The 11,939-nt window shown below is 37.9% G+C and overlaps 2 protein-coding genes across 5 annotated transcripts in view; both read right to left on the bottom strand.

Moving 5' to 3' along the window:
- The window catches only part of LOC107751447 (tubulin alpha-8 chain), a 10,027-nt gene extending 5,427 nt beyond the window's left edge, over nucleotides 1-4,600 (bottom strand). The window contains exon 1 of the mRNA XM_016567185.1: nucleotides 4,452-4,600. Within this exon, the coding sequence (XP_016422671.1) occupies nucleotides 4,452-4,454 (3 nt within the window). The 5' untranslated portion in view covers nucleotides 4,455-4,600. The remainder of the gene's footprint in view (nucleotides 1-4,451) is intronic.
- Nucleotides 4,601-5,393: 793 nt separating this feature from the next.
- Nucleotides 5,394-11,939, bottom strand: part of LOC107751446 (kelch-like protein 12) — a 14,892-nt gene continuing 8,346 nt past the window's right edge. For 2 of the 4 annotated variants that reach the window (XM_016567181.1, XM_016567182.1), the window contains exons 5-12: nucleotides 10,525-10,674; nucleotides 8,626-8,740; nucleotides 8,345-8,451; nucleotides 7,957-8,152; nucleotides 7,564-7,722; nucleotides 7,255-7,353; nucleotides 6,437-6,623; nucleotides 5,394-6,315 (exon numbers count right to left, since the gene is read on the bottom strand). In XM_016567181.1, coding sequence (XP_016422667.1) covers nucleotides 6,189-6,315; nucleotides 6,437-6,623; nucleotides 7,255-7,353; nucleotides 7,564-7,722; nucleotides 7,957-8,152; nucleotides 8,345-8,451; nucleotides 8,626-8,740; nucleotides 10,525-10,674 — 1,140 coding nt within the window. In that variant the 3' untranslated portion in view covers nucleotides 5,394-6,188. The remainder of the gene's footprint in view (nucleotides 6,316-6,436; nucleotides 6,624-7,254; nucleotides 7,354-7,563; nucleotides 7,723-7,956; nucleotides 8,153-8,344; nucleotides 8,452-8,625; nucleotides 8,741-10,524; nucleotides 10,675-11,939) is intronic. The other 2 variants (XM_016567184.1, XM_016567183.1) reach the window with 2 other exon arrangements.

The raw sequence follows: 11,939 nt of genomic DNA, 5'->3' as shown, positions 1-11,939 counted from the left end.
TTCGTTAGGGGTGTGACGAGATCTTGTGGCACGAGATCTCGCGAGATCCGATGTGTCTCGCGAGATCTGACTGGTCTTGCGAGAACGTGACGATATCCTCGCGCAGACCTTTCAGATATATTTGCATTACACTGGCTCGTTCACCTGTGGTGGTATGTAAGATATTTAATGTTACATCAGGCAAGTGGCCGCATGATAAGCGGGAAAATTACGCAGTGTAGTCTTTATCCAGTCATAAAAACAGAATTGTTTGTTTAACGCTGAATGTCACGGAATTTGTCAAAATTTGAATGAATTAATCAAAAGTAGGTCATTACACTTAAATCAAATCACGATATGGACAAGTATCTGTAAATATTAAGCCGCAAAAGTCGATTTAAATATGAATCATGCATGTTCTGCCTGTCTCTGTTAATGAATAGCGCAGACGCGCAGTTTCATTTACTACGCACATTGTAGCGCGCGTGACACTTGCGGTGATTTCAGCGTCCTACAATATGTCCAATGTACATGTTTGCATACAAATTTGTAATTTGAGTGTTGATTATTATAGTTAAAAATAAATAGTACCGTATTGGCCCGAATATAAGATGACCCTGATTATAAGACGACCCCCCCCTTTTTCCAGATGTACCTTTTGGAAAAGGGCTTTTTAAAAACCAAATCTTGTTTTTTTCCTCAGTAAAACACATTTTGTCTTCAATTATTTTCATATTGCGTATTTTTCCTATTTTAATTTTTGTTTTGAAAGTATGGTAAAAACTGGTAAAATGTACCAACAATCAGATTTTTAAAATATACACTTTTTGATATACCATTAAAAATAAAACAGGTAGCCCATCTGATTCAGGACATTTAGGCTATCCATCTAATAGTAGCCTACCAAAATCTTATTAACAGTAGAAGTTAAATCTTACTGTAGTCTTCAAATCTGGGTACTGTCTTACGTTTTAAAATCACAAAGAGAGTTTGGTGCCATCAGGCTAACGTGACAGTCACAACTCATGCAGCTGTAAGGTTTTCTGCTTCTTTAGTTTTTTCTTTTGTTTTTACTGGCGATCTTTCCAACACGCATTACATTACGTATTTCATGGCACACTCGTTTTATGCGTATTTGGCGCCACCTAGTGTGTATTATTGACATGTCAAAGTCTAGACCCTGAATATAAGACGACCGCGTTTTTTCAGATGCATTTCCAAGAAAAAAACATCGTCTTATATTCGGGTCAATACGGTAATATTTTATGCCTTCATTTGATAACCAGAAAAATGTAAATACACAACACAGAATTTCTGAGGGGAAAAAAATTAATAAGGCTACTTTAAGAAAGAAAAATGAATTAAGTTGTTTTATGCATTCAAATAATTAGACATTCTAAAACACAGAATTTGGTAACAATAAATAATATGGTGAGAAAAAATAAAATTTCATAGCATGTAATTTTTGCTAAACTTTTAATAAATTGATGTGAAAATTTATAAGTTTAATGATTTTAATTAATTAGACATTTAATTTAACTATTAAAAAGGAGTCAAGAAAAATTTAAATGGAAAAAATAAAACTGATTTCATAGGGCCCTAACTATCCCTCAAGCCATCCAGTTTGGCAACCACTGCTTTATTCTTTTAAATTGATACATTAATCGTTTATTATATATTTTTTTATTAAAGTGGAAATCGGTTTACTAAATAATGTAAACTTGACTGACTGTTTCACTTCCACTTTAAAGGGATATTTATGTGGTTTATTTATTTTAATTTATACCATTTATAATTTTTCTGCAATTACTTGCCTGTCAGTTGAGTTTGTGGCAAAACATTTTGCAGTGTTTACATGTTGTTTATTACTGCATACAATTTATTAAAATAGATGTTTAATTTCATAAAGTACAAGTTGATTTCAAAATGCACCTACTTTTTTTTTTTGCATTTTGTGTTTTTCAGTTGAATAAAAGACTATTTTTCCCTATATATTTCATCATTGAGGATTTCTTTTAAAAGTGTCTAAAAATCTCGTCTCGTTCTCGTGAACCCAGTCTCGTCTCATGGGATAAGCGTCTTGTCACACCCCTAGGTAAGTTTTCGCCGCTAGAGGTCGCATTTTCAAAACAATAACAGAGGCGAAGCTCGATGACGGAGCATGGAACGATGGGAGATTCACGAATAATTTTCTCGGATGAGGTAATGTATTACTTTTTTTCAATTAACTTACCTGTACATTTGATAACAGTATTTTATGTCATCGTAACTGATTATCTGCAAAGAACATGAAATTTTATTCTATATTAGCCTTTTACTGATATGTGACTATTTGTCATGATTTGACGGGTTAATCATGTGCATTTTTACGTGTGTAAAACAGTCGTTCTAAAAGTATATCTGAACGAATGCACCGTATTTGCAAGTACGGCTAAATGTTTTTGTGCAGCACATACTGTATTTCATTACATTACCATAGGTTTGCTCACCAGACTTAATAAAAACAGTTAACGTACTGAAGTACAAAGTGCAACATCATCAGCATAACCCACCAAAAATATGTACAAATACGCACACTTGATAGTTTTTCAAATTAATTTACCTATGCATTATCAGGGTTCATGTAATATCTGTAATATCCGTACTTTCCAAAGTGTAATCGTGATCCATGATAACGTAAATGCACAACAGTGGCTCGCTGCATGCGGTATAACTAACACTTCCGCATTTCTCCACGTGTGTGGCCGTAGTATTCATAAGCGGAAACCGAGGATAGCGCGGCTATTCCATCATTGATAGAGGAGACAATGACCAGGGACGAGTCATTATTTAAAACTGGAATTTCTCTGGATTTACAAATCCTTGGGAACTTTTGAGATAACACAAGTACACAACTGCATGAAATACATAACACTGTGCAAGTGGTTTTTGGATATTTTATTACAAAATCTTACATATTGTACCTTTAAGTCACAACTTTCTCATGCAGCTGAACTTGAAACTACTGTATAATTACAGTTCAATTACTAAGTGGAGTTGAAAGGTCAGACCAAACTGCACTAAGAAACCAAACCTGGAAAAGAGGACATTCTTGCATTTTAGTGATTGAATTAATCATTATTTGGTCTGATCTGAAGACCAAAGAATACAAGACTAATATCCGGTATACACGTACTTCCTGAATCTCTCAGAAATCATTTGCACAATGCATTTCCCTTGTGTTAAAATAATGCTTCAGAAATGTTCCAAACCGGTGTGACTTTCTTTAGTGGAACAAAAAAGGAGATGTTAGATTGACAAATTCAGTCACCATTCACTTCATTTATATAGAGGGGGGAAAAGATTCAATTACTTGCAAGATGACTAAAGCTGTCAATTTTGCATAATATGCCCATTTGAGTAAGAAAAATGCAACGGGTTTTGAACAACAAAGGACAGAATTCTCAATATTGGGTGAACTATCCTCAAAAGTCTCAAGGTGAAAAGCTGGTATCTCAAGCACATTCAAATAAGAATGTTTGTGAAACAAGCACAAGAGCTTTCAGGTTAAGGTTAAAAGTAGTAAAGTGACTCAGAGACCGCGTTCTCTGATCTCTCGGGCTGTATCGCAAAATGGGCGACAGGAAGGAGCCAGTAACCTGAACTATGGCGCAATAGAGGAACAAGAGAATTATTATTCACTCGCCAACATCAAAGCAACGACCAAAACGAGAAACTGTACGGTACTTTAAATGAATGACCGCTCCAAGTGTATCTTGAGGGGTAAAAGTCTGTAGAAGTTGGGGGGAAACCAGTCAGCAGACTCCCATCCCCCAGCCTCGCGCTCTTTACCGGACCGCGCGCGCGAGTGGCCTCTGCAGTGGGATTCCACGAATTCCTCACGCCAGCTTCTGAGTTTTATCATATTACGATCCAACCATACACATAGGCCGGGGAAGAAAAAAAAAAAACTCGCTTTCAAAGGTCGATTACAAAGTGCGTCATACTTCCTGCATAGCGCACACGACATCTTTCACGTGAAAACGAATACACGGAAGAGATTGGAAGATAAAACGACATTTGCAGTTATGTAAAGTTGGTTGATAATGTGACTAAAGTAACTTTTGTAGCCTCGATGTCTTAAAGGGATAGTTCATCCATAACCTAAATCACCCTCATGTTGTTTCAAGCCTGTAAGATTTTTACAGGTTTGGCAGCTTCAGTCGCATCGTTTTGAACGTGAATGAAGGATGTCAGTCTTTACAAAATGTCTTTTTGTGGTGCACGGAAGTCATACTGAATGACAGAACTATTACATTTAAGTCAACTGGCCTTTTAAGATGTTTCAACTACAGCCACACAACTACTAAATTAAAGACAGTTAAAGTGCAACTTCAAAAATAACTCGTTGTTTGGGTGGGAAAGACCACGTTTGACTTTTTATTATTAAAGCTGTAAAGTATTCATATTTTAAAGACTAGAATCGTACTTACCATTTTGACTTGGGCTTCGTGGGATCAAGTGTTTAAGAAAACGTTAAAGTAATTAGGTGCAAAATCGCCAAAAGTCGTTTTTGAGCTCCGTTGACTCCCGACGCGTAACGTGTCTCCGCCAACACAGCAATGAGGGGCCAAAAGTGCGCGGTTCAGTCTATATAACCGCGTGCGCTCTCACACCGCCCGCTGCAGAGCGCGATTGGCCAGCGGCAGCATCAGCACCCTCCTCGCCATACGATTGGTGTAAGCAAACGCTCATCTTTAGATTTGAAAGTATTGCAACACTTCTAACCGTTCTCGAGAGCGAGAGTTTTGCCATGTTTCCGCCATTTCCTTTTCCTTCTTCACGAAAGGGGGAGGTTTCCTTGGAAAGTTCAAATTTCCTCTTAAGTGCTTCGGGTATTTCTTTTGTTCGACAGCTTTTCTTCACAAAAGTTCTCGAACATTATATACAGGGCAACAAAGAAACTATCGCCGCCAAAATATTTACAATCTTTGTTCAGTGAGTATAATGAGCAGAGAAAGTTAATCACCCAACTTCTATGGTTTGCTTAAAGTAAAAAAGGGCAGTGATACCATGTATAAACAAATCATAGAAATTATTATTTTTAATCATTTTGAAATCAGTAGTTTTTTTGGGTTTTATTGTTCACAAAATAATTTGTTTGCTTTATTTACACTACTTCCATGTTACCTTTCTTGAATGGTATGAGTTGCCCAGGTGCACTTGAAGACGGCATTAAATACATACCACCCCAAATTTCCCTTTCAATAGGAAATAAGTCGTAAGCACAAAAAATAAATAAAGTCAAACTATTTTGATGGGTCTTTAAATGCTGTATGAAATTGTATGAAAAAAATCTTCTCACAGGCAAGCCAATGACGTGAAACCTCAATTGTGTTACATGATAAACAGACTTTTCCTTTATTGTCTTTATCATGGAGTCACACTGCATTAAAACGGCATACCACATCAATGATATACTGCAGAACATCCACCATGCAAGTCATCCTTCATTCATATTAATGGGTCAGTTTCCAGTATTTAAGGACACAGTTTCACTGAGAGAGCACAGCTAAATTCACCATGCTTTCAGATTCACACTACTAAACACACTTAAAACACCAGCACACTGGCTTCACAATTTCTTACTGATGGTTCTATACACGATGATGGAAAAATCTCTGGTGCTTCAGGCACATATATAAAGGGTCGAGTCAATGAGAGGAGCCCCAGCAACCAGAGATGATGATGACTTTGTCAAAACGGACGTCAAAGACAGGATTGACACAGATTACACAAAGCACCTCTGTTGTCACATCCTAAAGAATCTGGCAATGTTCATTTCTTCAGGAAGGATTCAGTCACTTGGGCAGTAAGGCATACACACACTTGTCTCTTCTCCGAGACATTTCAACACCAGTAGATTATTATATTGCACTTTAAAGGACCCAACTGAGTGAATCTCACAGGGAACCAAGATCACGGAGTCTGTATGAAGAGGACAAAAACATGGTGGCGAAACACACGTTGACTGTATCATAAAGTTAGTGTTTTATCTCTCATTAAGGGAAAACAAGGACTGAGATCAGATGGCAACAAAACTTAAATGCAAAAAGAGGAAAGAGTCATAAAAAGGCTGGTAATGGGATCTGATGCTCCGCTGAGCAGTGGAGTGCAGATTCCAGCGTCCAGATATAAAAAGTGCCTCTATGTCAGAATTAAATCTCTTCTCATTTTTCTCTGAGCACACAAACTCCTGCGTCACAGCGTTGTGTTGCCATTGAAGTCACCACCTCCCAGCTGTCAATCACGGGGTCGTAACATTCAATGCTGCTGAGCAGTGAGTTCCCATCATATCTGCAGAAAGAACACAGGGGCAGTATCAAAGCAAAAGATTAAGTCATTCATTTATTTTCTGGTAGTAACCAAGACAAAGACCCAATAGAGAAGAGTCTACCATGCTATATTGACATCTTACCCTGCAATGGCATAAAGGCGGCCCCTCAGGACCGTGGCTCCTACATAGCAGCGCGGTGTGGTCATATTGGCCACAGAGGTCCAATAGTCTGTGCGGATGTTGTACACCTCTACGGAAGACAGGTGGGCCGTGCCGTCAAACCCTCCGACAACATATATGTGATCATTCAACAAAGCCACACCAGCCCCTGTAGATGAAAGCGGTCACAGCAGTGGAGATCTGCAAATTATTGTTTGATCTCAAACTAATAATAAAAAAAAGTTTATAAAGGGCAAAATTTTATTTATTGTCTCTTCCGTACATCATTTTACAATATAATTTTTACTGTGTTTTTGATCAAATAAATCCAGTCTTGGTGAGCATAAGAGATTTCTTTCAAAAACATAATTCTTACCGACCCCAAGTTTGAACGGTAGTGTATACAACATGCGATATGTAGAAATGTTTCTATTCATTTAAATATTTCTTAGCACCTGTTATAGAATATGATAATGTGTTAAAGAGATAGTTCGCCAACAGTTTTTTTAATTACCCCATGATTTACTCACCCTCAAGCCATCCTAGATGTATATGACTTTCTTCTAATAAAGGCCTTCTGAAGCGAAGCAATGCATTTGTGTAAAAATATACATATTTAAAAGTTTATAAACCATAATCTCTAGTTTCCGCTAGCTGTCGTACGCGCATTCATGAGAGAGTGGCGTTCCAGCAGATGACGTAGGCGTAGCGTAAGCTCTGATGAGAAGTGACGAATTTTCATTTTTGTGTGAACTATCCCTTTAACATGTTAAAAAGGCTCTCTTCTCATGTGAGAGTACCTGAGCGTTTGTTGGCCATGGGAGTGACGCTGGTCCAGTGTCCTGTGTGAGGGTCATACCGCTCTACAGAATTCAGGATGTTCAGACCATCATAACCACCTGAATTCACAACACAACACAATGTTTACACTGTCTGAAAAGCTACATGTCATCTGCACATGTCTGTGCCAAGCCCTTCAGAGTTCCTGCTATTATGTATGCTAGTTATGAGCAACTGTATTTCTGGATTCTTAGCACAAGAAGACCAAAAGTAATCGCCACAGACTTCCAGTCATATTCATTTACCTTCTACAACAAACAAAACATTACCTAAACAGTAAATGAGTCCACTGGCTACAACGAGTCCTGCTCCCTCCCTTGCAGTCTGCATATCTCCCAGCATGCTCCACTGGTCAATATTAGGGTCATAACGCTCCATGCTGGTGTGACGTCTACTACCATCAAATCCACCCGCAACATAGATCATATCTGTGAAAGGGGGGAAAAAAATCAGTCTAAGCATGACTAGTTCTGAAAATACCAACATTTTGATTGACTCAAAGCTGGTTTGCTCAACCGACTTGCAAAAGAGGAGTGCTTCAGACGATGTAGACTAAGAACATTGTTTGAAGAAAATCATCCTGCTGTACATCCACCAAACCTACTACTAGAACTCTACAAATGTGTGAAAACAAGCATCATGTCATCATTCTGAATAGATACCTCCGAGAGTTGTAGCTCCTGCAAGGCCTCGGCGTACATTCATTGTGGCGACAGAGTACCAGACTCCATCTTCATCTGCTGTGTAGTCTAAACACTCAACTGAACTCAAGCGTGATCGGCCATCGTACCCACCGATAACATAGACGCGATCATTCAGGGCAACGGTGGCAACATAACGTCGCTTCCTTGCAATGTTCTGGAAAATAAAATATTTTGAGACAAATAAACTGCTGGTCAAATTATTGTCAAAATTCATACAGCATTACACTTTATCACATTAACATCTTTAAAAAATATACTATAGACAGACATGCTGTTTGCTTCGGTGGCACTGTTGCTCACTGACATTGGGCAAATGTTTTTAATCAATGGACAACATATAACTTACAGGAAGAAAGCTCCACTCTCTGGATTTTGGATCATACTTCTCAACAACGTCAATTGGTGATTGTTGGCTGCCAAATCCTCCAATTACCAAGAGAACCTCTTTGGCACCTAAAACCCATTCCAATGTCAAAATGTAGTTATACAAGGCTTCACAAGAAGATCATGAACATGTTAAGACACACAAAACTAATTCAGCAAAAGAGTGAACTGACATAATGATTTATATATACACTGAGGATCAATTTGAGGCCTAAATACTGAAAACACACAGAGGCATCAGACCGAGTCTTGCTTGGGTTCGAGGACTCTGCATCTCGCTGCGTAACTCTGGCCGGAGGTGAAACTTCTTTGCTTCATCCACCAAATCTCGAGAAGGCAGACTGCAGCGTATCAATGGCTAAAAAATAGATGCAACACTCAATACAATGTACAAATATCATGCAATGATGCACACAAAATAAACACACTATACAATAGTAGTGCTGGTCCTGATGGATTGAAAGCTAAATTTGTTAAATCTGCTGCCCATGTATTAATGTATCCTCTTGCTGATTTATTTAATTTGTCTCTGTCTACTTGTTCTGTTCCCTCTATATGGAAATGTGCAAGAGTTACTCCTTTTTTGTGATACTTATCTGATGTAAATAACTATCGTCCAATTTCTATTATTTGTTCTATTACAAAGTTTTTTGAGAAACTTATTTTTAATCAATTATCATTGTATATTAATTCATTAAGTATTCTCTTTCTATTTCAGTCTGGTTTCAGACCTAACTTTTCTACTACAACTGCTCTTTTAAAATTCACGAATGATTCCACAGGTGCCTTTTTCATCGACATTTCAAAGGCTTTTTATATGGTCAATCATCACCTTCTTGATAAACTGTATTCTCTTGGTTTAACTAAAAATGCTCTTCTTTTTGGTTTGGTTTAAGGCGTTTCTCAAGGTTCTACCCTGGGACCACTACTTTTTTCTATTTTTATTAACTTCTAATTTACCTAAAATATGCCTAAATTGTTCTATACATCTTTATGCCGATGACACTGTTATTTACATCACTAATTCTGATTTGTTTCAAATTCAGAATTCTTAATCCGATTTTAACTCAATATGCTTATACTGAATAAGAAGTCTTGTTGAATGATGTTTGGTACATGAGGTTGTTCTTTTCCTTTTGATTTGAATATTACTTTTGACGATGGCCTCTTGATAATGTTGATTCATTTAAAGGGGTCATATGATGTTACTAAAAAGAACATTATTTTTTTTAGGTAGGTGTGGCTGACTCTTAACTTTTATAAAGAATATCTCTTTGGATTTGAGACTTTAGTCTTTGCAACTTTACAGATCTTCTTTATGCACCAAGAGCTTGTAACACTCCAAAGAGAAAGGAAAAATTGAAATAGCATCATATGACCCCTTTAAATATCTTTAATGTTTTCTTTTATCTTTAATTTAAAAAATGCCCCAGATTGATTATATTGTTAAAGGGGTCATATGATGCGATTTCAAGTTTTCCTTTCTCTTTGGAGTGTTACAAGCTGTTCATACATAGATAAGATCCCTAAAGTTGCAAAGCCTAAAGTTTCAAACCCAAAGAGATATTTTTAATAAAGTTAAGACTCGTCCACGCCCTCCTAAAACGCCTCGTTTAAACACGCCCCCACTTCTACGTCGCTGTGTGGGAAGCTTTGCATAACACCGCCCAAATGTTCACACAAAGAAAGAAGGCGCAAATTTGATTCTCGCTGTAGTATTGTTGCCGCCGCCATGTCGTGGAGTAAGTACGTTCTTTATATTTAAAGAATTTGCCACTGACGATTCAAACGCGAGTTTTGAGCAGTGTAGAGTAGCGCTTGTTGTTTGTCGTTTCTCCGATCACAAATGCAGACATGGTTTTATGTTTATGTGGCGCGATACACAAAGCAACGCGTAAAATATATATAAACCGCATAAACACATTGCATTACACCAAATACACAACATAATGTTCTTTTTAGCAACTTCATATGATCCCTTTAAATGAGATGTTACATGTCAAGGGGCTATTCTTTTGAATAAATTCTATTCAAATACACTGGTGGGGACGTCGACACCATGAACATTAAACATCTTTGCTTCTAACTGCAGCATCCTGTACATTCATGCAGTCAGCATGTATTTGATTAGCAGAATCTGACCTCTATATCAATGACATCAGTGATGTATCGTGGGGTGAGCAGCGGCATGCGCACATACTCCAGCAGATCGGGTAGGTATGGCTCTCTCTCTTTTCTGTTGTGCTTCACCCAGTTCAGAACTGCCTCGAATACAGGCTCCTCCGAGTCAACCTACACACATAACACAGATTTGTTCAGGCACAAACCCCTGTAGCAAAACTAACTTTATTTGTTGCTTTTAATTTTCATGGTTTTAGATCTGTGTCTTCTCCAAGTAACCATAAATTTAAGTCCAAACACTCTAATTACACCTTTAGAATAAATGGACGGTGGTGAGAGACAGGAATGTAACAACACAAAAGGCAGATGTCTTTGTTTGAGAAAGTCCATGTGTATAAAACAAGACAAAAAAGCAGGGTTACAAGTCTGCACTTTTGTTTTTTTTGCATTTTCTTCATTACTGAAAGTGGCTAAAAGTATCAAAAACACAAAAGTAATACCATTTCAAACTTGTGGCCAAATATGTTGCTCAAAACCAGACTGAACTGGTTCCTATGTGCAAAATTAGCAGATTAATGTCTAATGCTGACCAGTAAGTGTGTAAACTAATGAGTACATTCTATAATAATCTTTTGTATCACTTGTGCCCTTTAAGAGTAGAAAGTATCATATTTATATGTCCTGAGCACATGAATGACCAAGAAAATGTTATTTAGAAAGCGAAAAACTCTAGAATTCTAGATGATACAGAAGATAATATCATATATCTATATTCTATAGAGCCCAGCGAACAGAAAGCATGTCTGTAGTGAAGTTATTTTAATTTTACAGACTGTATTTCAATCATTTTAAAGGTGTGATGTATGGAACAGTTTATAGAAAACAAGTGTGAAGTTAAAGGGGTCATATGATGCGATTTCAATTTTTCCTTTCTCTTTGGAGTGTTACAAGCTCTTGGTGCATAAAGAAGATCTGTAAAGTTGCAAAGACTAAAGTCTCAAATCCAAAGAGATATTCTTTATAAAAGTTAAGACTTGTCCATGCCCTCCTAAAACGGCTCGTTTAAACACGCCCCCACGTCTACGTCACTGTGTGGGAAGATTTGCATAACACCACCCAAATGTTCACGCAAAGAAAGAAGGCGTAACTTTTATTCTCCCTTAGTATTGTTGTTGCCGCCGGCGCCATGTTGTGGAGACGCTGTGTGTTTCGTTGTGAAAGCGAAACTACTTTGTTTGGCCTTCCAAAAGAGGACGATATCCGCTTCGTCATGCCTAGAGCTGATCCGTGCTGGTCGCTGAGGAAATACATCAACTTCATGCTGTGGATCGCCGGATCGGCTTTCACCGTGGACGAAGCGGAGTTTAGCGCGGGGTCGTCACATGTGGTTGCTGCACGCCCGCTCCTTCGTCGAATCCACCGGCCGCGCCGTTCTC

The sequence above is a fragment of the Sinocyclocheilus rhinocerous genome, unplaced genomic scaffold (assembly GCF_001515625.1).
Source record: "Sinocyclocheilus rhinocerous isolate Xijiao unplaced genomic scaffold, SAMN03320098_v1.1 scaffold1654, whole genome shotgun sequence".
In the NCBI taxonomy this organism is placed as follows: Eukaryota; Metazoa; Chordata; class Actinopteri; order Cypriniformes; family Cyprinidae; genus Sinocyclocheilus; species Sinocyclocheilus rhinocerous.
The sequence above is the reverse complement of the archived record's forward strand: the minus strand, read 5'-3'. Positions and strand labels throughout refer to the sequence as shown.